This window comes from Nannospalax galili, unplaced genomic scaffold (genome assembly GCF_000622305.1).
Source record: "Nannospalax galili isolate Female #2095 unplaced genomic scaffold, S.galili_v1.0 scaffold49, whole genome shotgun sequence".
Classification (NCBI taxonomy): Eukaryota; Metazoa; Chordata; class Mammalia; order Rodentia; family Spalacidae; genus Nannospalax; species Nannospalax galili.
The window spans coordinates 529110-555438 of record NW_008359444.1 but is presented as its reverse complement, the minus strand read 5'-3'; the positions used below and the strand labels follow the sequence as shown (position 1 = coordinate 555438).

The 26329-nt window shown below is 51.5% G+C and overlaps 1 protein-coding gene across 1 annotated transcript in view; it reads right to left on the bottom strand.

Annotated features, from left to right (window-relative positions):
• The window catches only part of Jakmip3 (Janus kinase and microtubule interacting protein 3), a 99201-nt gene that overhangs the window by 34839 nt on the left and 38033 nt on the right, over positions 1 to 26329 (bottom strand). Inside the window, exons 3-18 of the mRNA XM_008823146.2 lie at positions 25201 to 25416; positions 23801 to 23920; positions 22338 to 22484; positions 21771 to 21902; positions 20289 to 20324; positions 19660 to 19719; positions 16944 to 17072; positions 15396 to 15524; positions 12990 to 13073; positions 11373 to 11435; positions 8456 to 8554; positions 7249 to 7347; positions 7114 to 7167; positions 3224 to 3289; positions 2539 to 2607; positions 2378 to 2455 (exon numbers count right to left, since the gene is read on the bottom strand). Of these exons, the coding sequence (XP_008821368.1) occupies positions 2378 to 2455; positions 2539 to 2607; positions 3224 to 3289; positions 7114 to 7167; positions 7249 to 7347; positions 8456 to 8554; positions 11373 to 11435; positions 12990 to 13073; positions 15396 to 15524; positions 16944 to 17072; positions 19660 to 19719; positions 20289 to 20324; positions 21771 to 21902; positions 22338 to 22484; positions 23801 to 23920; positions 25201 to 25416 (1581 nt within the window). The remainder of the gene's footprint in view (positions 1 to 2377; positions 2456 to 2538; positions 2608 to 3223; positions 3290 to 7113; positions 7168 to 7248; positions 7348 to 8455; positions 8555 to 11372; positions 11436 to 12989; positions 13074 to 15395; positions 15525 to 16943; positions 17073 to 19659; positions 19720 to 20288; positions 20325 to 21770; positions 21903 to 22337; positions 22485 to 23800; positions 23921 to 25200; positions 25417 to 26329) is intronic.

Genomic DNA, 26329 nt, shown 5'->3' with positions numbered 1-26329 from the left:
AATACACTCATACACATAAAATAAAATAATAAAATAATAAAAATAAAATATATTTTTAAAAATATAAAAATAGGATGGCACCAAAATTGACAGCCACTACCATTACCACCTTCACATTAGCATCACCATCATTACTACCACTACCACCACCATCACCATCATTAGACACCATTACAAGCATTACCACTGCTACCATCACCATGAGTGCTATTATCATCACCATAATCACCACCATCACCACCGTCATCACCTCCATTACCATTATCATCATCACCAATCACTAGCATTGGTAACACCATGTTCACCCCCACACACTATCATCACCACCACCATCATCACCACCACCATCACTATAATCACCCTTATCACCACCATAAACCATCCTATTGTTACCATCACCACCATCATAGCCACCATTCCCACAACTGCCATCACTGTCCTCACCATCACTGCTATCACCTTTACCATCATCATCACCACCATTACCACAGTACCGTCGTCACCATCACCTCCACCATCATCATCACTGTCATCATTATAATCACCATCATCACTCTGAGAGCTCCCAACTTGAACCGAATGAGCATTTTCATATCAGCCAGCCTTCCTGTGTTTCAAGTGGACAAGCAGTTCTCCTCAGGCATGAGGGCTGGGGCTCTGCCTGTTGGGTTAGCTGCCCAGGTAGTGCTCGAGTGGGGTGGCAACAGTTGTTTATCCATCAGACCAGGGCCTGAGTGCTCCCTGGTAGTGTCCTCCTTCATGTGGTAGGGAGACAGTTGTGTAGTGATAGGAGTGTGATGGTGGCTGTACTGGGGAGGCAGCTCCTATCAGGGGAACCTAGTTCTTAAGTCTAATTCTCAACTAGAAGGGTCCTATGCTGGCTGCAGGCATAGAAAGCCCATATCCTCTGCTGTGGAACTGATAGCTGTGGATCAAACCCCACAGAACTGCAGTTGCTCGGAAGTAGCAGGATGTAGATGACAGCCCATATGGACATTCCAGCAATGTGCTGGATTCAGACCAGAGTTGGTCTTGAGCTGAACAACTACAGGAGGCAGAAATTAATATCACTGGCCCAGGTCTCCCTGCTAGTGAGTAGCCAAGCAGGCTATACTCAGAGTTGTCAGGTTCCACCACAACGTGCCCTCAGCCACTCAGACACGAGGTGCTTTTCCTGAGACACTGCCACAGTATGCTCTGTGCCTTTAAGGGCTCCTCAGCTGGGCAAGACAGAGGTACACAGCCTACAAGGTGATGTTCATACATAATTGTAACTAATTCCTGGAAAGGACATATGGGCTTCAATTCCCATGGGAAGTCTCTCTGAGTGCCAAGTGTCCCTGTCACACCAACTATGATGCGATGTGTGACTGGGCTTCTGTCCCTCTTGGAACAGAAAGGTGTTCAGATGGAACTCTTTTTGAATTCTCCAGTTGATGCTAACAAGGATTGGCTCATGGAGATGGAGATGAGTATTATGTGGTCTGCATGTGTTTTGAGTGTGTTCCTAGAGGGTTCATGTTCTAGAAATTTGGTCCCTAACATAATGGTGCTGAGGTGTGGAACCTTTAGGAGATAGGCCTGTGGAGGCCATTTGGTCATTGGGATCCTGTTCTTGGAAGGAATCAGTATAGTTCTCATGGAAACTAACCTGAGTCCCTGAAAACTACTGAGTCCTTCCAAAGACAGGATCCAGCAAGGCTGGCTTCTAAATGCCTCTGTCTCTCACTGTGTGATCTCTCCCTCTCCTACATACTCCAACCATCATGCCATGTTGGGCTATAGACAGAAGCCCCTCACCAGAGCCCAGCAGATGAGGCCACCCACTTTTAGGTTTTCAGCCTCCAGAACAATGGACCAAATAAACATGTCTTCTTCATACACTACGTGGCCTACAGTATTTTGTTCTAACAACAGAGCACAGACTAATACCGATGATCATGAAACATCCATGGGCTCTCACTGTTAGTCTTAAATGGGGACATTCCCTTTAGGTGACGGCTCTCCAAAGGGTGACCAATATACAACACAAGTCAAACTTGCATTTTTCCAAGTGGCCGATGAACAAAAGCAGGGTCTCCAATAGAATGATGTTCCTTATCAATATCCAGCTATGTTCAGTTAATTCCTAAATGCACTATGTTCCAATTAATTCTGTCCTAACAAATCATTTCATGCATCCATGTGAGTTCTCCTGTGCCTGCACTCTCAAAATGTTTGCTGAATGGGCAGTAAAATATCCTCAGAGCTCAGACTGAGAAAGGCGGAGTGGCCCACAGCATCCTGGTACCTCCGACAGGCTTTGAGCCCAGCTACACAGGCCATTGAGATACTCACTGCGGTAGGTAAGCAAACAGATCCCTGCCATTCCACTCACCTTGTGGGCTTGGTCCAGGGCCTGCTTCCTGTAGTCCAATTCCTCATCCAGGTAGCCCTTCTGCTTGCTGAACAGCTCCTGAAACACATGGGCCAGGTCTTAGCCTCAGACATCCAGACCTGGGGTCACCAGCCTCAGGCATGCAGGGAGAGTTCACTGACCTTCTCACTCTCCAGATCCACCATCTTCCGCTGCAGTGCTGACTCTGTCTCTTCAATCCGCTGGAGCCACTGGGCACAAACAGAATGAGCAGGTGACAGTGACACCTTTTATCGCCCACAGGAACACTGAAGCTACCTTCCCACCCAGCTCCAAGGAGACAGCCTAGAAGAGCATCAGGGGAGGTCTGGCCAAGGGAAGGGAGTTAGGACTGGGCTGGCATCATGGATTCCAGATACCCAACCCAATCTAGACCCCACCATCCACCCCACACCTGGCTTCCAGGATGCCTATCACCCCCTACCTTCCCCAGGAGAGGAGGGACAATTAGTTTGAGGAATAATGGGAGCATTTATAGAACTCTGCCAGGAGAGGTGGGGTAGCCTGTTACCCCAAACCTTTGTTTGCCAGGAACTGAGGAGGGGCTGAGAGGTGCCCACTGGTCAAATCCGGCCTGGGAACAGGACCAGGAGCAGGCTGACAGGCTACGTAACACCAGATCTTGGAACCAGGGAACTTGCCAGCTTTATAGATTCTACCCAGCTCCTAGCCTTTGGGAGGAGCTGGAGGTGGAGTCAGTATTGGGGAAGTATCTATGGGAGGAGGTGGAGGTGGAGTCAGTATCTATGGGATGAGGTGGAGGCAGAGCTGGGTTGGGCCAGTATCTGGCAGCATAGTCTCTGTTACCTTTTCTGCCAAGGTCAGCACTGTTCTTGCTTGTATGACAACCACTTGCTCCTCATTGGTCAGATTCTGTGCGCAAAAGCAGAATACAGGTAGAGTCAGAGGCAGTACTTTTTTGGGTGGGAGGGGCTGAGTGATGAATGAACATGGGGAGGGGGATCTGGGGCTAGAGCTAAAAGATACTACTGCTTAGTCGTCCCTCTTCATAGCTAATGCCACACCTTGTCCATCTGGGGCACTGTCTATCTCAGTCTCTCACTGCTGGAACCTTGAAAATCTTAGTGAACCGGCTGGGACAGCTTAACCAGCAGGCAGGCCTGGCCCACATCTTGGAGACAAGTGTTTCTTTGTCCACCTGTCCCTGTCTTCGTTTAAAGTCAGCACTCTGAACTTGTAGCCATGGTGAAACTCAAGTATTCATGGCTGTGTATGATTCCTGGTCCTGTGGTTGGGTGGTTTGTGTTGATGTGTTTTGTTGTTTGCTTATATTTCTACATGATTTATTCATGTGTTTTCCTAACAGGCCTCTGAGTGGTCTTTCTGAGCAGAGTCTGGCTTTGTGGCCAAATGGGTCCCCTCTCTGGATGTGGCCAGCCACATGCTCAGAGTCAGGCTGCTATCTGCTTCAATATGAGCACATCAAGAGGAGGCAGGATGCATGGTGAGCTGAGGCTGGAGTGGGGAAGGCCCCAGTCCACCCTCAGAACTTCCCTGACTGGGTCACTCAGAAAACTTGCTCTTCCTTTCTGGAAGGTGAATTTCCTAAAGGCAGGTGTCTCTTCCCATTCCCCAGACTCCAAAGTCAGAACAGGGTCGCCCACAATTGACTACTCTGGCATGTATGCAGGTGGCTACACTACCTGGTATGAGCAGGCAGGAGCCTCATCTGCCAGCGCTAAGCCCTAGGGTTCTTCATCCCCGTTTGCCCTCCTTCCTGTTCCTCTCCTCTCACACTCTTCCTAATCCCTCCTTCACACCCATCCTCTTCCTCATCTCTCTTCCTCCTGTTCCAGAAGCCTTGAGGCTGTTCCTCCCCGCCAGGATAGAGCTGGGTGTCCATAGCCTCCCCACACTTTGCTAAGCTGGTGTAGTTGGGGAGACTGACCAAGTGGCTTCAGGGTGACTGAAGATGTGGTCAGGGCAGGTGGAAGGGACTCAGTGTCACTTTTGGTGTGCAACCTGGCCCTCTGACCCCTGGAGGTCATGTTCTGATGCCCTACTTTGGCAGAGGGCCATCTGCTTAGCCTCTAGGCTTCTCCACTCCTTCTCTAGGAGACAGCAGGTAAGCTGTAACAGCTTGGGCTGCACCATCGGCTAGGGAGGACGGGTCTCTGTTCTGCCCACACTGACATCTCCACTCTGCCCCCAGCAGCCTGGCTCCTGAGAAAACCGCGGCAGATGGGAAAGGCTCTGGAGTTTGTGCCTGGTGGCAGCAGCCACCACACCCGTGTTCTGTAGTCGTGACGGTGATGGTCACTGCATGCTCCCAGAGGGGACCTGTAGGCTCAGGCTCCTCATAATGTGGTGTTGAGTCATATGGTATACATAATGTTTATCTGATGGCTGCAAAGTCAGAACTGAAAAGATGGTCCCTTGGCCCATTGGCAGGAGCTGCCAGGGTCTTCACAGGGTCCCCTGGGTATAAGAGCTGGCCATTTTCCCTCTAATCCCCAGTCCTCCTCTGTCCCTATGCTCTGTGACAGTAACCTTGGAGGCTACGCAATGGCTTTAAGGTAGTCATGTTTAGCAGTGCTCTTGAGTGAGCAGCTAGTGAGCTAGGGAAGGGCCCTAAAATAGGGCAGGGCCATTACCCTAACTGCCACTAAATCAGCTCTGTGATCCTGAGCAGGTACCTTCTGGGGCCTCAGTTTCTCCAGGCGGATCAGAGGTTAGAGCCTATGGCAGAGCTGAAACTTAGGATAGACTCAGGGCGTATCACACCATTGGCCATTCCTGCTGTAGGATGGGGCTTCATCACCTTGGCCACTGGGTCTACTAAGGCTGGGCAAAGAGTCAGCAGAGCCATCAGGACTCCATGCATGTGCCTCTCCCTGCTCGGCTCCTCCGCCTCCCAAGCCAGGGGCAGGTGAAGAAAGAAGGGTTCCTGTCAAACCAAACCGGACACACCGGGGGCAGGAGAGCTCTGAAAGTGTGAAATAATACATGAATGGGTGGATGGATGTGGGATGGAGGGGTAGCTGGGAGAGGGAAGAGAGGAGGGAGGAAGGGGAAGAAGGATTCATAGAGGAGGGGTAGGTGACAGAGATGCATAGAGGACGGACAGACGGAATGAGGGTGGATGTGTGGCGGAATAATGGATGGGTGGGTGGGTGGATACATGGAGGAAGGGAGGGAGGGTGAAGAGAGTGAGGGAAGGAGGAGAATTGATAAATGATGTGTATATGGATGGATGGATGGAAGATGGACGGACCACGACTACATGGATGAATGGAGGCAGGGATGGAGAAATGGATGGATGGGTGGGTGGTATAGATGGATGGATGGATGGATGGATGGATGGATGAGGGAGGCAGGGTAGAGAAAGGGAGGAGAATTGAAGGATGGATGGATAGATGGATGAGGGAGGCAGGGTAGAGAAAGGGAGGAGAATTGAAGATGGATGGATAGATGGACTGAGGATGGAAGGCTGAATGGGTGGAGGGTGGATGGGTAGATAGTAGACAGAGGATAGATGAAAGGAGGTGGATGGAGGAAGAATGGACAGAGGGTGAATGGTGGATGGGTAGATGGAAGACAGGGTGGATGGATGGAGGATGGCTGGATGGACAGGGGGAGGATGGATGGAGGATGGATAGGTGAATGGAGGATGGATGAATGGTGGAGAGAGGGAAGGAAGGAGGAAGGAAGGAGGAAGGAAGGAACGAAGGAAGGAAGGAAGGGAGGAAGGAAGGAGGGAGGGAGGGAGGAAGGAGGGAGGGAAGGAAAGAAAGAAGGAAGAGATGGAGAGGGAGAGAGGGAAGGAAGAAAAAGAAAGAAAGCAGGGAGGGAGGGGAAAAAGAGGGAGGGAGGGGCAGAAGGATAGAGGGAAGGAAGATAAGACAGGACGGAGGAAGGAGGAAGGAGGAAGGAAGGAAGGAGGAAGGAAGGAAGGAGGGAGGGAGGAAGGAAGGAGGAAGGAAGGAAGGAGGAAGGAAGGAGGGAGGAAGGAAGGAAGGAGGAAGGAAGGAGGGAAGGATAGAAATTGCATTTGTTTTGCCCAGTTGGTAATTATTCATTTGAGGAGTTTGCTATAGAAATTGGAACTCTGGGGGCTGGAGATGGCTCAGCAGTTAAGAGCACTGGCTGCTCCCACATGGCGGCTAACAACCATCTGTAATTTCAGTTCCAGGGGAATCCGATGCCTTCTTCTGACCTCTGCAGGCATTGCACAACACAGGTGCACTTACACACATGTAGACAATACACTTATACACATAAAATAAACTAAAATTTTTTTTAAAAATAAGAAAGTGGAAATTTGCCCCAAATGAGATTTGGAGATTGCCCTGGACTCTGCTTCCTTCCCCAAATCAGGGAATTGGGTACACCCACTATCTTGGGTTGTCTAAGGGCAACACACCCCTAACCCAATCTCCTGTGTGCTTAGAAGAACTGAAAGACAGCGAGTTCCAGAAACTAAGGGCATGTGGCCGGAAATACATTCAGGTGGAAGCTTGGGCCCCAATGGGTACGGGAACAATGACCCAAGAGCAGGCTTCTTGCAAATGTAGGGGTCCTGTTTCAAGCAGGCTATGTGCCTCTGGAAAGGTCTTTGGACAGGTGGCTTATGATGGGACTGAAGCAGCCTGAGGGGGCCCCGGAGCCTGCAGGGCTGGGCTGGGGTGGTTGGCATGAAGAGGCATGCACAAGTCAGGAGAGCAACATACACTTACGGCGTTATCCCCCAGGATGTCCAGCTTCTTCATCAGCTCTGTGACCAGGATGTCCTAGGAGGCAGAGAGAGGGATAGCCAATCTGTGAGTGACAGCCGAGTGACCAGTGCAAGGTGAGGGAGGGGAGGGCCTTACCGTCACGCCTTCGGCCTCGCAGTACACCTGAAGAGGGCTCTTCCCATCCACAAAGGGTGTGTGGTGAAAGTTGATGGCAGGTGACTTCCTCTCCCGCTCCTGAGACAGAGAGCAGAAGGCTGGGCATGCTGCAGGGTGAGGCTGTTTTTAACTATCTCCTCCCTTCTGTGCTGGGGCTAAGAAAACTGTGGCTAAGACTATCCACTGACTAGTCAATTAACGTTCCCTAAACTTCGCTCCAGTGGAGGCCTCAGGCAGAAATCTCATAGACTCACCCAAAAAGATTGCCCATGTGTTTGCTACCCAGGTGGTAGGATCCTGGCTCCCTCAAACCCTGGCCATGTAGCCCTAGCAGGGCTCAGCCCAGGCCCCACTTTTTTATCCTCAGTGTCTGTCAAGAAGCTCAAAAGATAGACCTCAGGTAAAGAGTAACCCATAAGGCTGGTAAAAGGTCCCTGAAGACCACAGATGGTACTCACAGCCCTCATACCCAGGCCACGCATGGGAGCCCAGGAGCCATGAAGGACAGCCATCTCCACAGAGCAGATGCACAGCCCTCCTGCACCCAGGGAAAGGGACGGAGAGCTCTGAGCAGTGGGTCCATTTGGATTCAGCGTGCAATACAAGCTACTGCCTACTAGACAGAGGACTCAGGGTTGTCAGGGAGTGACCAGCAAGGTCACATCTGTATAGAACAAGTCCTCCAGCTTCAGTGGGCCACACTGCTCAACCTCCCTCACAGGGAAAGGTGGTGCAGTGACATGGCCCTCCTTACCCAGCCCCTTCCTCCCCTTTCCTTTGAAGGTCACAGCAGAAAACATGGACCAGGGACAGCAGGGCAAAGTTGAAGGATACCTGACCACCGTAAGGCACCCTCTGCCCCCACTGGGAGGCGTCTATGAACAAGGGTGGGTGTCTGGTGGATTGCGCAAGGCCTGGGTGTGACTTCTGCCCTCGTCGCCTTAGCGCTGCTGCAGCCGCGGTGATGTGCTACGGGAGCAGCTCTGGGCTTCATTTACTCCCCTTTCCCTTCATGATGCTCAGTTTCACACTTGCCCCACTAGTGTGTCCATCCTGGGAGGTGTACAGTTGACCCCACCTCACCTCTTTCCTTTCCCATGGGGCCTTTAGGTTTCTATTCAAAGACTCACAGGAACTGGTAGGTTTGAGGACAGGCCCACCTGGGCACCACCTCAGCCCTTCCTACCTCGAGCTCCAGGATCCTGAACTCCAGCAGCTCATTCTGGTCTTTTGCATCCTGGACCTCATGCTTCAGTCGGGCCTCCTCTGTCTCCATTTGTTTAATCTGGAAAACAGAAGGGGGTGAGGCAAGAAGTCGAATGATTCTCTTGCGAGAGGGCACATGTGGTCAGCTTCCTGGCTTCCTGGACAGCCGCCTGCCGTCTGTGGGGATGGTGTACCTGCCAAGCACCCAACCCTGGAAGCTCCCTAGGGCGGGTATGGCCCTGAGTGCTCAGCCCAGTCTAAGTGTGCCTAGAGAGAACTGAGAGCCTTCACCCCTTGGCTAAGTGGGTGTAGGGACAGAGAGTCACTGTATAGTGAGCGGGGGAACTCCAAACCCAGAGACACAGGCTGTGCAAAGATGGAGAAGGAACGAGGTTATTGAGAGCAAACTGTCCCCTGTGGTTCCTGGAGTTCAAGCTGGCCCAGGGCCCTGCGTACATTGTTCCCTCATATACCACGGTTGCCTGGTCACACTCCAGATTTGATGTAGCGAATTAAGGCCTGTTTAAATAGCACCAGTGATGAGTGAACCTGACGTGGGAGTCTGCCTTCCTGAGGGTAAACACACAAGAGCTGAGATAGAGCTCAATGGTAAGCGGTGGGACACATGCTGAGCATGCATGAGGCTCTGGTTTGACTCCCAGGGTCACAAAACCAAACCCAAAGACTGACACAGCGCCCCAGCGGTTCACATCCTCAGCAGTTCCTAAGGACAGGATGTCCACTATGGCTGGTAGCTGTATTCATCTTTCAGAACTTAATCTGGGGGACCTATTGGGGCCTGCTCTAATGCCCAGGAGATCAGCAAGGTGGGCATCCTATAAATGAGACAATTGAGTCAGCACTAGCTCCTTCCACAGTGCTAATTCTTTTTTTATTTTAAAATATTTTATTTATTATTTTTATGTGTATGACTATATTGCCTTCATGTATGTAAGTGTACCCATGTCATGCAATTCCCGTGAAGGTCAGAAGAGGGAGTCGGATTACCTGGAACTGGAGTTATAGACCATTGTTAGCCACCATTTGGGTGCTGGGAACTGAATCTGGGTTCTCTGCAAGAGCAGCCAGTGCTCTTAACCACTGAGACATCTCTCCAGCCCCTCAGTTCTTTTTATTTATTTATTTCTTTTGAGACAAGGTCTCTGGGATTAAAGGCTTGTACCACCACACCTGGCTATTTATTTTCTTATTTATTTATATTGAGGGTTTCTGATAATGTTACATTCTGAACATACAAAGGGTACAAAATGAATTTTTTTCCAGAATATTTCAAAGGTTGGTACCAGTCAATCATTGTCTGCAAAGTACCTTTGCATAATGTTACTGTAGGTCATGTTGTCTCTTAATTAAAGACGCCGTATGTCCATAGTTTTGGCCTGTACTGAAACGGGGGAAAGAGGGTCCCCTAGGGGGTTTTTAGTCTCATTCATAAAAGAATTGAAGAATGGACCCAAACGGCAGAAAGTGGACAGACTTACAGTGACTACATGACCCGTGGCTGGTCAGAAGTTCTGCGGAGTCCTGTGTTACAAGGTGGGATCAGCCCCTCAGTTCTTACACTGCACGGCTGGCTGAGGTGAAACACTGAAAGGCCAGAATCATGATTCTATGCTCATCAAAGCTAGAGAAGAGTACAGGTTTGTGTGCGTGCGTGCGTGCGTGTATGCGTGTTGACAGATGCTGACACGGGCCATCTTCAATCAACTCTTCACCCTGTTTTTTGAGACAGGGTTTTGATCCTGGAGCTCACTGATTCAGCCAGACTAGCCAGCCAGCAAGCCTCAGGGATCCTCCTGCCTCCACCTCCCCAGTGTTGAGGTTTCACACATGTTACTGTGTCTGGCTTTTGACATAGGTGTTAGGACCTGAATTCAGGTCCTCAGGTCTGCTCAGCTCAGCACATGCTTTATTGACTGAGTCATCTCCTCAGCTCCCTGAAGAGCATAGTTTTTTGGTTTTTTTTTTTTTCGGTCTTTTTGAGACAGGGTCTCCCTGTATCCCCAGATGTCCTGGAACTCACTATGTAGACCAGGCTAGCCTTGAACTTGCAGAGATCTGCCTGACTCTGCCTCCCACATGCTGGGACTAAAGGTGTGCACCACCACACCTGGCAAGAGCACAGATCTGTTAATTTGTACATGAGCATCTTGGTGTTTAAGTGTGGTGTATATGGATGTAAGTGTGTAGTATAAGCCATATCTCTCCTGTCTGAGCCTATCTTGGGAAAGGTGTAGTGGCCCCAGGCAGCCACTAAGGCACTAGTAAAAATATCCTGGCTCTATCCCATGTTTTCTGACCTGTTTTAGTCAGATAAAATATTCCAGCCACTGAAACCACAGCCAGGGAAATGGAGGCGGCAACATTTTTGGAGTCCCCTATTATCCAGAGGTCAAGAGCGTCCACAGCTGGAGCTACTGCCAGGTACCACCCCAGTCAAGTTGCACAGTCAGACACAGAATTTCAGGTTCACCTGGGGACTCTCAAAGGGGCTGTTCCCTGAGGACATTTGTCCTCACAGTGAAATTTGCTAGAAGCAGTTCCCTGACTCACATGACTTCTACCCCAGATGGTTCCTGTGGTCTCTCCAACCATGTCCACCCACGGAGCCCATCAGCACAGCAGAGGATGTCCGTGCTGGGGGCAGATACCTAGAGGCCTCTGGAGCGCTGTGGGAGCCAGAACAACCTGCCGTGGCTTTTCCATCTAGGAGGTGAGTGGGGAGTATGCAGTCAGAGCTCCCTTGGGCAGGTACAGGGAGAATCACAGGAGGGCCTGGAACCTGTGCCTGAGCCCACTGCCAGTCCCCAGGGCCCACCACACACTACATGAGTACGGGGCTCTTGCCAGACTTGCACACAGCTGGAGGAGGGGCGTACCTTTTCTACAAGCTCTTGATTCCTTCGATACAAAGCTTGCTTCTCCTCAATCCACTTCATATCCTTGAAAATAGAATTGAAATGAAGACATAAACACCCTGCAGGAGAGCTTTACAAAGCCACCTCCAGACTAGAACTGAGTACACCAGCGCCTACCATTGTAGCGGCCACTTAGACATGTATGGCTATAGAAACCTTTTTGTGGTACCTGTCCTCTTTCCTTGACAGAGAGCAGATGCAGCTGGCCCTGCATCAAGAGAAAGTCTCAACAGTGTCACGTGTCATCACATGACTATCATGGCAAATATTTTGGAAAGCAGATTCCCTGACCCACATGACTCCTGACTGGAATGGTTGCAGTGGTTTCCTCCAGCACCCCCAGGCCAGGCACTCATGGAGTGTGGACCTCATAAGTTCAGGGAATCCTGATCTGGAACTGGTGAGGACTCATGCTAGACAGGAGAATGGGGGGGGGTGTCTCAGGGTGGCACACACAGGGTAAGGTCTGGTCTACTTCACACTCAGGACACATGGCAGACCACAGGCTTTGCATTCTGTCAAAGGTCAGGATGCCTCCTGACCTAACCTCTAGTCTTACCCAGTAGGAAGTTGTGTGTCCCCAGTACACCCTCCTTTGCCTGGCATCTACCCTCCACCAGCGTTTTTAAGTCCTAAGCAGTGTTGGGAAGAGAATCACTACTTCACACTCAGGACACATGGCAGACCACAGGCTTTGCATTCTGTCAAAGGTCAGGACGCCTCCTGACCTAACCTCTAGTCTTACCCAGTAGGAAGTTGTGTGTCCCCAGTACACCCTCCTTCGCCTGGCATCTACCCTCCACCAGTGTTTTTAAGTTCTAAGCAGTGTTGGGAAGAGAATCGGCTGCCTCAGACCTGGGCTTTGTTGGGACATTTCTCCCTGCAAAGGTGTGCTCAGGTCTAGAGATGAAGATCATGATGTTCATATGCTCCTGGTCTCTAGTTCCCTGGCCACTTCTTTTAGCACAAACACAGGACAGCAGCATCTGGGACACAACCCTGACCATTAGCCAGGTCCTTAGGGGCATCTTTTGTGACATCTGGCCAGGACCACCCCTTGGTCTGTGAGGACTGTGCATGATGCAGTCTGAATACCATCAACACAGACTCATGTGCCTTGTGGCTGGGGAATGGAGGCAAACTAGGCCTGTGTATCAGGTGAGGTGAACGCAGCTGCTGTGGCACTGAATTCTGGGACATTGGCAATAGAGCATGGGCACCACTTCAGTGTCTTCCTGCCTATCCATCTAGCAGTTAACACAGTGAGAACCACCAGGGCTCAGCACTGAGGCTGGACAGAGGCCAGGGAGCATGCCCACTTTCAGAGAACTCTCCTGTGAGGACATCCTCTAGCCTCATCTTTGGTTCTGAAGGTCACAGGGGGACACAGCCCCTGAGGCCATGGGAGACAGGCACTCAGAGGTAGTGGTTGTAATGGGAGGGATAACACTAAGAACATGATAGGTCTTCAGGAGCCAGGTCAGGGGCCAAGGCAGAAGTTTTCCCCTCTGGTATCTGCAGCGGGGCTGCTGGGGTAGGTTGAGAGCAGGAACCCCACAAGCATCCAGAGCGGCTCACCTGCCCCTGCTCAGCCAGCGCCTTCTCCAGGTCCTCTACCCGTGTCTGTGCTCGCTGCACTTCTACTTGTAGCTGCTCACGGGTCTGTAGGATGGGAGGAAGATCAAATGTTCTCTAACCGCCCAGGCAGGCAGACAGACAGACAGACAGACAGACAGACAGACAGACAGACAAACAGGGCTGCAGGCTGCAGAGGACTCTGCTGAATCTGGCTAATTGGGAAGTGGCCGTTTGGTTTGGTTTCCAGGAAGGGAAGAAGTTTGGGACTGGGAAAGAAGTGATCTCAAGTAGAACATAGAGGGAAACAGCTGTGGGTTATATCTGCGAGCTCGTGGTAAAGCTCTTGCTTATCTAGTAAAACAGCCTGAGAGGGCACCAGGACCCTGGTGTGCTCAGCTCTATTGCTGCTGGCTAGGTGTGATGGTTTGAATGAAAATGTCCCCCATAGGCTCCAAGTATTTGGACATTTTGTCCCCAGATGGTGGTGCTGTTTCGGGAAGTTTCAGAAGGTGTGGCTATCCTGGAGGAAGCATGTCACTGGGGGTGGGCTTAGGGAGTTCGTAAGCCTTGCCAGATCTCCAGTTGGTCTCTTGCTTCCTGTGTCTGTGTGATGATGTGAGAGCTTAGCTTCTGCTGCTCCTGGTCCAGCCACCTCTAACCACCATGCCTCCCTGCCATGACAGACTGTAATTCCCCTGGAACCGTAAGCTCAAATAAACTCTTCCTTCAAAAATTGCTTGGGTCAGTGTTTCTATCACAGCAACAGAAAAGTGACTAACACACTAGTCAGGCTTGATTCTCTGTCACTGACTGTCGGAGTGGTCTGTAGAAAGACTGCTACTCCTGCCCCAGAGCCCTCTGCTGACCTCCAGGTCCACTGCCTTCTCTGTAGCTTGTGCTCCTGATCCAACCTTCCCACCGGGTGTGTGTTTTATTTCAACAACAGGCTGTGAGATTGACAAGTCATCTCTCCTGGTCTGTGAAGTCCCCCTCCTGGCCTGGGCTTCTAACTGGGTCCAGTCTCTCTTTGACCTTATTTTGTCTTGGGAGGGTTTGTCTGCCGAGAGTAGCACCTGCTCCCCCTGGGTGCAGCCTCCAGAGCAAATGGATATGACTGGTTGAGTCAAGGGCAGAGGCCCATCACCTTGGGACAGCAGGGCCTGCAGAGCGCGCCTCATGGCCTTAGGTCAATTTGGTGAGGGGATGTGTCTGACAATGTTTTCCTCCAAGGAAGGATCACACAAATATTAAATTTAAAAAAGCCATAGAGGGGACACTTAAAGTCCTCTTCTATGTCGAGAACTATCCTTTCCATTTTCCTCTCTGCTTTTCCAGCCAGAAGAGGGAGAGTTGCCTCCAAGAACAGATGAGTCTCCACCCCATCAGGGGCAGAGGTGGGAAGGAGGGCAGCAGAAGTGGGACTTGGGGAGCAGCAGGGAGGGGAGGGGTTGCAACAGGTCTTCCATTTGGGTTTCCACAACAGGTTCCCCGAGTGGAGCTGCCAGGAAGCAGATCTGCAAGCTGGCTCCCCTGGGGCGGCTGGGAGGATGCAGTGGGGGTGGGGCATCATGTCCCCTCATCCTGAGAGGCCTATCTTCCACCCAACTCACAGTCCTAAACTGCAGAAGCCATGACGTTGCCTCTTGTCCAGCAGGGTAGACAGGGAAAGTGTAGCCAAGCAGAACCCAAGACCCCAGGGCTGCCTGCTTAGGAGAGCCCCGCATCCCCAGGAAGTGGCCTGTCTTCTTACTGGTCAACCACAGTTCCTAAGGCAGCTTGCCCCTGAGAAGCAGTGAGGAAGGTTAACGCCCTTTGCTGTGTCCCCCTCCCTGAGACTTAGTGCCCTCACTGCAACCCAACAGCCAGCAGAGGGCGTCCCCAGCCCTGCCGGCCAGCTTTGTCAGGATGCTGGGAGCTGGTAGGACAGGTCCAGGGAAGCAGGTGGGAGCTTCTTGGGACTGCCTACAAAGCTCAGGGTAAAGGCAGGCACGACGTTTGAGTCCAAGATTTGTTGGATGAGTAGCTTTTGTAAGTTTAAAACCTGAGCTCCCACACTGTCTGTGGCCCATCTCTGTGGCTCCTAGTCACAGAGCTCCCTGGGCAGAGGTAGGTTCGTCTTAGGGGATACAGGCTCTGTGTGCACTGGCCACAGCCCTTGGCAGGGATGACACCCATACTGCCCCTGTCTAGGCCGGTCCCACCTACAGCCTTGTGTGACCCAGCTGCAGGCTGAACAACATTGCTTTTAATAGCCTCATTGAGAAAAACCCAGGACCCAGTAATTATGGAATGGGAAGGGATCAGCCTAGGAGTTTGGGCAAGTGAAATATCCTTGCCAGGACTACAGGGGCAAACAAGAGGAGCCGAGGGGAAGTGGGAACGCTGTGGAGTAGAAGTCATGTAGACCTTAACTTCTCGCTCTGCATCCAGTGTCCCTCCGACCTGCTCCTGCAGCAAGGCGTAGGCTCGCTGCAGTGCCTGGTACTCCATGGTCAGCTGCCGGAACCTCAACTCTGTCTCCTCCTTGGCCAGGCCCTGGAGAAACACATGGGCACCATGCAGGCACCACATGTGCAAAGAAAGACGGGGCGTTAGCATGTGCCAAACATCCAGGCTCCACTCTTCCCGGTGTAAACAGCGTGACAAAGGGACTCTGCAGCCTGTAAGGAAGGCCACTACTTGGGATCTGGTACTCTTGGAGAACGGTTTTTGGAGGAGGTGACCCTTGAGCCTCTTGGGTAGGTGGCGGAGCTGCCCTGAGGTCAAGATGAGCCTCTGGTTGGTGGCCAGGGACCAGGGGCTCAGCTGGGGCTTCTACTTGCAGCCAGAGGACTCTGTGACTGACAAGCCTCTCACACAGCTCTGCCTGGCAGAACTGTGTCATGCAAGTACACTGGTCTTTATGAAAGGAGTGCAGGGCCCAGGCAGCACAGTTCACAGATCGGCCCCAGCCTGTGCACCCCAAGCTCATGGTGGCAAAGTTACCCCCAAGATGTATACTTCTGCTGCGACAGCAACAGAGCAGGTGCAGGTGGGTTTGCTGTCACCTTGGAAGGGTCCTGGTGTCCCTTACGTTGGAGGGCCGACCATATCCAGGAGTGGCTGAGTCCATCTTCCCTCCCCATGCTTGCTCCCCAAGGCTGATGGCAGTGGCTGTGCTACAAAGGCTTAGATTTTTAAGCAGGTCCATGGGTCACTCTCTAGCACCTGCCAGGGAAGGTCATAGGCCTTGCCACTGGGTCTGGTCAAGGCTACAGACCACCACTTCCTGTCCATAGGGGTTGGCCAAGCCAAACCAGACCAGTCCCCTACAAAGCCAAATCCTGGTTTTGCAGCTTGGGGGCTGAGACAGCTGCGGGACTTGAAGTAGCTATCATTCGGGTAGGTGGGGCTGGACAACAGGATACCAGGCTGTTTATAGAAGTTAAAAAGGTCCTTACAAGCTGAGTGTGGCAGCATATACCTTTAATGCCAGCACTCAGGAGGCAGAGGCAGGCAGATCTCTGTGAGATGGAGGCCAGCCTGATCTACATAATGAGTTCCAGGCCAGCTGGGGCTACAGGGAGACCCTGTATAAATATATATATATATATATAAAATCCTCTCAAAGCACCAAGATCCCGATGCGCCTGGAATGGTGGCTGACCTCCTGCAGAATAAGTGAGTCAGACCTTCCTAGAAAACCTTAGGAGGGGTCTGGGCCTCTCTGAAGGGGCTCAAGCTTCACAGCGGCTGGCAGGAGCAGACACTGGGGGCAAGGAGCGACTCTCAGCAGCCGGACACCCAAGCTATGTGGAAGGTGTTTGTTATTATATATTAGTGAGGACTACCAGGACAGGCCAGAGGCTCACACAGAGCAGGGTAACAGGCTCCCATCCCAAACCCATGCCCACCCTGTCTCAATGTCCCCCCAGGGCTGGTAAGCCCAAGAACGCTATGAGAGGCCAAGGTTACCTCCTCCAGGTCATCGTCAGGCGTGCATGGGGTCTGGTCTGTCCTGTCAGTTTGGTAAGAGATGGAAGAACCGTCGGATTCCAGAGAAGCTTCTTCATCATATCCAAAGAAGGTCTCCACAACAACTGGCTTCTGACCCAAATGCAATGCATTAGTGCAAACCCAGGCCAGGCTTGATAATCCCAGGCCTCCCGCCTCCTCTCTGCATTGCCCAGTTGCACTGGGCGGCCCCACTGCGATGCACCCTCTTCTCTGTATTGCCCTTCAGGGAGGGCTGGGGCTGGCTTCTCTCAGGCCAAGATGGGGGCCTGGGCACAAGCCAGCTTGGTTACACTAGAGGAGGGATGGTGGGGGATGGATGGGGAAGTGGTCCACATTTCCATGTATAAGTGGTTCCTGGACTTGACACTTGTGCTGTGCCCACTGAGCTCACACAGAGTGAACAGTCAGCTCTGCCCTACTGAGAGCTCAGACTGCATCACAGGTCTCTGTGGTGCTTTCACAAGTATCCGTCCTTGACAGATTGGACTGAAAACCACATGAAACCAGGCCCTCCACCATCTCGTTTGAGAGGCTCTGCCTTCCGGTTCCCCTCACTCTTAGTTTTATTCATCTAGGTTTTAGGAGCTTTACATCCTCTTCCAGCCACATTCAAGATTCCCTCCTTCCTTGCCCAACTCTGAATCAGTGATTAGCCGCTGTGGCCTTGGGTCTCTCTGCTAGTCCTTCCAGAGACACCACATCCTTCTCCTGCCCAGCAGTGTTCTGGACTAGTTTCCTGTGAGCTGACCAGCACCTTACCTTTCCAGAGGAGTGACTACCTGATGCTTGCTTGGTTGATTTCTGGCTACTCTCAGGAAGACTTTCCCCAAGGCTTCTTGTACAGCAAAGGGCAAATCAAATAAACACAAACTCTCATCAAACCTCCAGCCTCTCTGGTCTGTGATTATCTAACTTCAAGCACACCTGGCCTCCTCTTGTCACAGGGTTGTTCTGTCTCTGAAGGCTTCTGCTCTGACATGCTGCATCTCCTTCCTGGCTTCACCTCCTGCTAATGCTGCCGAAGCCTCACTGGCCCCTTTCACCACACACTGATGTCTGCAGTCGAGCTCATCACTGGCCAGTGCTCACCACACACTAGTGTCTGCAGTAAAGCTCCAGGCCTCCTGTCTTCCAGGCCTTTCTGTTCTGACCTCCCAGCTCTCCCTTCTCACAGAAGCACCTGGATAGCTGGGCAACCATGCCTCTAGGTATTTCCAAACACCCTAAAGTGCTCCTGAGGAAAGAGGCCTGGGCCAACTCTCTCCTTTCAGCCATACTAAGGGCCAGGCAAGTCTGTGGCTGAGGAGTAGTGAGTGGTCTGTGTCTCTACAAACCATGGAGAATTGAAAGCAACACACATGCCTGCACACACACAAGCATATTGCACAGAACACATGTAAGGTAGGTCCTTTGGGATGGCCCCCAAAATTTCCCTCAATAAAAACCATGGGCTTATCATAAAGGATGGTGCTCTCAAGAAGGATGCAGGACTGTTGTGCACAGCCTATGTGCATCCTGTGTGGGGCTAGTAGACACAGGTTACTGCAGCTTACACAGGACAATCTGATGGCAGGGTTCATTGCCAGCCAGGACCAATGACAGTAACCAGCCCCGTGAAGGCATCAGGCCCTCTGTCCTCAGAGACATGGAATTTAATGTCCTGCTCAGGGAAAGGGCATGAATGTCCTGTGGCTCCGTACACCTCCTCTTCCTACCTTCATCATCCTTTGGAAGTGTAAAAGCAATGAGGTTGGGTTTTCATGATATCTGAGAAGAAAGTCCAAGGGTAGTGGCATTGGTTCAGATTCTGAGAATGGAGTTGGGAGGCCTTAGTGGACAGGTCCCAGCATGTCCATGGCTGACTGTTGAACTGAGCTGTCTGTGTCTGTACACCCCCAAGTACATACTGACCACTGACCGTGTGAACTGGCCAAACTGCAACTTAGGGAAGCAGATTTTCAGTGCCTTCCTCAGAACTGCGAAGCCATCACTGCTTCCCTGCCGAAGCCAGGGGTCTGCCTGCCTTCCCTTGCTCCTGCTTTGTCAGAGCAATCAGAATTCCCAAAAACAGAGTTGACTCCCTCTTGTGGTTTGAGTCTTAAAGACAGCCAGAGCCTCTTTTCATAACTCCCTAAAACACACGCACATGCACGCACGCACGCACAACTATGGAGCTCATTTCCAAGGACACTTGAACCTGGTGTTTCCTCCACTAAAACTCCGTAACCCTCAGATAGACAGGATCTTTCCTTGTTCTTAGCTAGGTTAACCTGTTCTCAGTTGACAAAATTTAAAACAGAGACTTGGCTTTGAGTCTTGTGTTAGCTATTTCAGAGTGACAACATTTAATAAAATCTGAAAAGGAAGAGATTCATTTTTCTCAAGAAGGTCTTAAAAGCTTGCATTTGGGGGCAGGAGAGATGGCTCAGTGGTTAAAAGTGCTTACTGATCTTGCAGAGGATCCAGGTTTGGTACCCAGACTCAGTTCCCAGCACCCACATGGTGGCTAACAACCATCTGTAACTCCAGTTCCAGATGATCTGACATCCTCTTCTGGCCTCTGCGGGCATGATACACACAGGCACACTTACATACATGCAGGGAAAACATTAACACACATAAAAAATTAATTTAAAAACCTTGTGTTTTGTGTCTTGCCCACCCCTTCCTTTACCTTGGGGAGTTTTGCCATTTTCTTTCTTTGTTTCCGGTACCTCAACAGTTTATCACGCTCCTGCAAAAAGCAGGTAAAGTTGTTTTGTTTTGTTTTTCTAAGTAGCTGAACAGCTTCGTCTGGCAAGTGCACAGGTTAAAGTTTGCATACCATCATTTCGACTGATAAAGAACGTGGTCTTGGGCATGGAGTGTTATTGGGTGATCTAAGCACACACAAGCCTAAGGTAGCAATCCTCTTCCAGCCAACAAGGCCCCTTGTAAGTGGCCCCTGAGCTTGCTGTGTTCTGTCACCCACCCGTGAAGTGGGCAGAACTGGGCTTCGAGGAGGACCAATGGCCAGACCCCTCCTGCTCCATGGAAACAGTGTCCTTGCTTATGGACACACAGCTCCTGAGATACCACAGAGACCAAGCCCTGCTTCACTGCCCCGTGTCCTCATGTTTTTACTGTCATGAGGGTGGACCAGCCTGGCTGACACAGGTCAGGGAGTGCTCTGATAGCAGGCCCCCACCAAGACTGTTGTAGCTGTTTAGGCCATAAGAAGCCATGGGCCCAGAATGGGGCACAGGAGGCTACGTGGGGCAGGGAGAGCATAGAGTAAAGAGGGCAATGCTGCTCAGTACTTACCAACACACTCTTCACATAGCCTGCTGTCTCCAGGGTCTAGGAGAAGAAAATACCATGTCACAGAACAGATGATGCAGACCTTGCTCTAGAGGGGCTGCAGAGAGGCTCCTGAATACCTGAACTTTAACCGGTCACATGACTGGCAAAGGCCTGCAGGCCATACACCTATTCCCCAGTGGATGGCTGGTACCATAATGCTCCTTTCTCCTTCCTTCTGAAGCCTATCCACCCAGGGCTCCCTGAACCTTCCGGAGCACAGGCGTCTCTGTTCATGGCAGGCGGCACAGCCATGATGTGATTAACCAGGATTTCAAATTTTCACATTCCCCCTCCACCACTACTATCGAGTCTGAAGAAAAAGTTCAGGTCTCCAGCAGGGCCAGGCAAGGCCTCCTCAGTGAGACCACCCCACAGCCTGGGGTCAGGGGTCTTCCTCTCTAGACCCATAGAGGAAGGCTTGGTCACTGCAAGACAGGCCAGCACAGCATGTGGTGTCACACCCTGCTGCGGCCTTCCCAAGGACACAGAGTGACCACAGGCAACTTGTTCTGAAATGTTCTCAGCATGGACTCCTCCAGGATTCCAACAAGCAGCAGTAGGTTCTGGGAGCTAGGGGAACTAGAAAGTTCACAGAGCACCACATATAAACCTGTGCTGGGAGTGTGGCGGCCGGCATGGGGACAGAGCAGTGGAGGGGGCTTCATGGTAGCCCCTAAAAGGTGTCCACAGCTAAATCCACATCCATGGGATGTGACTTCCAAATAGGATCTTTGAATGAATAATAAAGTAAAGACGCTGTGGCAGGCTCACACTGATGAAGGTGGGCCGCAAACCCAGTGACAAGGTTCCCACAAGAGACAAAGAGTAGACTGTTCAATCAGTACAGGAAGAATCCACAGGGGTAGCAACTGGGATGGTATGGCCACAGTCAGGGAGCCCTAGAGACCACAAGGGCTACCCAAGAGAAAGGGGGATCCCTCCCAGAGTGCTTGGAGGGAGCATGGCCACCCAGACCTTGATTTGCAGCCTCTAGAATGGTGAGGTCGGATAGATTACATGGCCTTAAGCTACCAGGCTATGGTGATTTGTTACCAACATGGGCAATGTTGGTAGCCTTGGGGTTCAGAGTAGTTAGGAAACTCAGGGAATAGAAGCTATTTAAAAAGGGCCATCTTGAGTAATGACAGTGACGGGGGGCCCAGCCTAGGAGGCCTCACAAATACATGTCTGTCCTCTCCCTGTCCCATCCCCACCCTGGAGAGCTGAGGGTTGGTAGAGGGTATGCAGCAGAGGGAAACCTAGTGGGAAGGGGACAGCAGTAGAGGGTCAGAGCCACACAGCGGGCAGGGGGCGTGGCAGCATGGCATTTTCAGTGGTGGCGGTGCATGGTGGACAGAGGGCCCGGCAGTGGAGGACGTGTAGTGAGCAGGGACACAGCTGCGGAGGGCACACATGACAGCAGAGGGGGCAAGAGCACAATACCTTGGAAAGCTCATCGATGAGGTTTTGCTGCTCCACAATCTGGAGCTTCAGGAAGTCAATCTCTCTCTCATCTTGACTTTGATCAAGGTCATTTAAAGAACTGGGTCTCCGGATGATCCCAGCTCTCTGCCGCTGAAACAGAGTCCGTGGAGGAATGCTGCTTACTACAGGCTTGTTTCCTCTGGCTTTCTCGGCAACCTTTTTATACAGCTTAGGCCCACCTGCCCAGGGATGGCACTGCTAACGAGGGCTGGGACCTCCTACATCAATCAGCAATCAAGAAAATGCCCAAAGACATGTTCCAGGCCAATCCAATAAAGGAAGTTCATCAGTTCCCTCTTAGGCGACTCAAGTGTGTGTCAAGTAGACAAAAACTAACCAGCACACATACCTCCTGCCCCTCCACTCAGTAGGATCCTGGGGCCTCCTGCTACTTTGCACATGGGATTTTTCAGGGCTGTGAGCCCTTTGCCCAAGCCCCTGGCATTAGAGGAGTGTGGAGGGGATGAGCCACTGCCGGCTCTGCCCAGGCTGCTGCTCCTGCACACCTAGCAGGTGCTTACTTACCATTTCCATGTTCTCCTGAGTGACAAATTTCAACTTGCTCTCTATGCGCCGTAAAGTGTGAGACAAATCTTCATTTTTCCGGGTAAGGCGCTTGTTTTTATCCAGCAATGGCTTATACTGACTTTCAGCTTCGCGTAAACGCTTTAACTGAAAGAAAATTTGTTATATAACATGCATTTTTGTGTGACAGAGAACTGACAGGTCTCCACACAGAGAAAAACAAACTGACCAGACAGGTCCAGAGGGATTGAACATGATGAAGACCCTGCTCCCCAGTTGCTCATGTCCCTTACATAAAGTGGCACGAGGGTTTTAGCCCAAAACTCACCACATCCCCTGTATGCTTTAAACTGTGGGATTGTTTATAATATCTCACATAGAACAAGTGCTATGCAAATAGTTGATGAATGATATTGTTCAGGAAATAACAGCAAAAAAGTCTGTTCTGTGCTGGACAGATGCAATTTTTGAAAATAATTTTGGTCCATGGTGGGATCTGTGGATGTCAGACCTGCAGATACGGAATCCTTAAGTGTGAGACCCGTAGGTAAGAAACCTATTGTGATGGGCTGGAGAGATGGCTCAGCGGTTAAGAACACTGGCTGTTCTTGTAGAAGACCTGGGTTCGAATCCCAGCACCCACATGACAGTTAACAACTGTCCATAACTCCGCTCCAGGGGAGCCTCTTCTGTCCTCCACGGGCACTGCACGGCACGGATGCACTTCCCTACATGCAGGCCATACATGCATACACATAGAATAAAAAAAACCCATTGGGAGAGCTGTAGATGCTGAACTCTAAGTGTAAATGTGTAGGTGAGGGATGTAGAGGCACAAGGCATAGAAGTGCAAAGTCCATGGGTGCAGAATCTGTAGGTACAGAATCTGTAGGTGTGGGGCTCTGAGAGTCCACGGGTACAAATTCTATAGGTGGAGACCTATAGATAGAGAATCTATGGGTATAGCATCTGTAGGTGAAGAACCTATGAGACGTATAGATGCAGGATCTGTGGGTGTAGGAATGGAGTACAGAAATGAAAGTACGGCCCAGGCCCCAGGTGGGGTCCCCAGGTGCAGCAGTCTGCGCCAATGCTCTGTTTGTCAATAAGTAAAATCACTGGACCACTCTGGGAAGCTCGAGCACCTGCTGGGAGGTGATTGGGAAACTCAGTAGCTTTGGAGACTAACAGTGAGGGCTCCATTGAAGAGCAGTGAGTTCACAGACCAGGCCATGCAGAAGAAATACAGTGTAGGGATCAGCCAACCAGCACATGGGGTGTTACCTGGCCCACCATCTGTTTTTGTCAATAAGGTTTTACTGGAACATGACCAAGAGACCTTGATGCAAGGCTGTCCCTTGTCACCATCCACAAGGACCCCGGAAGTGGATACCACAGCCCTCTCCAGGCCACAGTGGAGATCCCTCACCCATGGGATCCAAAGCCCCCTACCTGCCACTCACCAGTTCATTCCTTTCTTCAGAAAGCAAGGCGTTTCGATCCTCTAGTTTACGGATGATGGCACTTAACTCTGCGATTTTAAGTTGGAAGCGCCTGGCATCCTTTTCATCCAACTGCTGTTCCTGAAACAAAAATCAACTGCAAATAACTGTTCCTAGATACAAACCTTTGCACATCCCAGCCCACCAAAACACCTCTGCATCCGTGACTTGCTTTGCTTCCAAGTGGCTGCTGATGGGGCCCCTCCTGGCAGAGGTACCGGCCTAGAGCTCATGCATGGCAAACTGCATGATGGGAAAGCAAACATGTCCACAGTATGCAAATATGGCAGGTGAGGGAGTGCAAGTGTGGGTAAGAACTAGCTGCATGCCTCCTGGCGGCTGCTCCCAGCTGCACCTTCCAGGTGGATCTGCCCTACCTGCCAGGCAGCAAGTCAGTTTACAGGGTGAGCACAAGAAAAGATACTCCTTGAAGACTTTCTAAAGTTGCTTTCCCAAGAAGTGTGCTCCATCAGACTGAGTTTCTAAGAGGTTTCTTTTAGAACCATGGGAATGCTAAAAATCAATGAAAACATTCCAATTCAGGTTTGGAATCTGGAGTGAATCCAGTGGTCTGTCCAGAACCTGGGCAGGCATGATTCTAACTCAGTTAAGCCATTTAAAATATGACTATAAATCATGTTCTCTAATGTCAATGGCCCAAGGCTAGCTCAGCTCAAAATTTTGCCCTTGAATCAAACAAAAAGTGTGTCCAGAAAGGTACTAGACACGGCTCTGATTCCTCATTCAACAGGTGCAGGAGAGGCTGGGGACCAAAGACTCAGAGGGATGGCTTTGAGGGTCTCCCAGGGTGCTGCAGACCACCACAGAGAAGTGAGAAGCAATGATGGGATAGGTGCCTTGCAGCTGTGCCCCACAAGGTCACCAGCAGCTCGAGGAAGAGCAGAAAGTGTCACATGAAAAGCAGGTGGGTGGTGACTGGTGGGGCTAGCGCCAGAAACAACAAGGTGAGGGACCAAGCCAGAGATGCAGGTGGGGGGGGAGCTGGCGCACATGCAGGGGAAGGGAGGAGGAGCAGCTCATGCTCAGAGTGGGTCCTCCCCACCAGCCAAGGGCAGCAACCTCGACCAGCAAGTGAGAAGACCCTTAGCAACCTGTGGTCCTGGAGGCTACAAGATCGGTGCTTATGCTGGGATGGTGAGGAAGGAGGGAGACAGTCTGCCAGCCCTCCTGGCAGCCAGAGCTAGGTAAGTCAGGCACTAGCTGTACAGTCTGGGACAGGAGGGTCTGGCTAGATGTGCGTTCTGGACTCCCCATGGAGCTGCTGCATAGGGCCACACAGCCATACGGCACTGTGGGTCTGCAACCGGGAGGCAGCTGGAGCAAGGCCTGGGGGTGCTTACAGGGCTTCCCGAGTGGTCTGAGGCGTCTCCTGCACCGCTTGCATAAGGAAGTTCCCGTCTGGGGCTGCCTGGGTGCCGCTCAGCCTCTTTGGCCTGGGAAAGTTGCTCATCTAGAGCCTCTTTCTGGAGCTGCAGTCTCTGGGCATGCCCGGCTTGAACCCCTAACTCTCTCTCCAGCACGAAGACTGCTCTGTCTTTAAATCTTATCTCCTCCATCTACAAGGAGAACAGAACACAATCACGCGCACAGGAAGGGTACAGATCTACAGTTACCATAGAAACGGGCAGAGTGGCATTGGGAGAGGAAGCCATGGCAGCCTTGCCTGCCAGTGTCTCTGGCTAGGGGACTAGAAGCAAAAGCAGGCATCCAGGGCTCCCATGCTGCATGATGCCCCAGCCCCAGGCCACCCTGATCCAGCCAGCTCACCCTGGGCTGGTCCCAGTGACAAGTCCCTTCTAGGGGCCCCAGGCAATGTGTGTCCTTGCACTGTCAGCCAGAGCAACCCAGCAAGAAGCCCCCATCCTTTGCTGTATTGTATCCACAGCAACAGGCATTACTGGGTGGGATTGAGGGAAGGCCTACAGTTCTTGCCTCCTGCCATGCAATGGGCAAAGCAGAGGTCACCCTGACCCACCCACACCTGCCACTAAGGATATAATGTACAAGATTCTTCTTTGGAATGCATGAGGTGAACCTGCCTCTGAGGTGCAGACATGAGCTGGATGCTGCACAGTTGATCTCACATTGAGTATATTTCCTACGACTCCTGCTGCAGGATGAGGCTTTCAGGGTAGGGTAGGGGCATCTGGACGAGAAGGCTCCAGGAGGCAATGCCCAGCAAGCCTAACCTGCCATAGTCCCTGGCTGCTGCTGGGGTTGGGGCAGTAAGGAGTCTGTGACCCTCCCAACTTCCCTAAAGGACAGTGTGCTTTGTGGTCAACCTATCAGTGGCAGCAAGACATTCTGGACATGGCTGCAACCTGTGTCCTAGGCCTCTCACCAGCGGTGCCCAAGCAGGTATGTGCTTGGCCCAAGGTGGACCCTGCATGGGGTGTGGAAGGAGGAACTTGGGTGCTCTAAGTGTCGTAAATGGCACTAGGTTTGTAACAGGACAGCATCATTGATGAA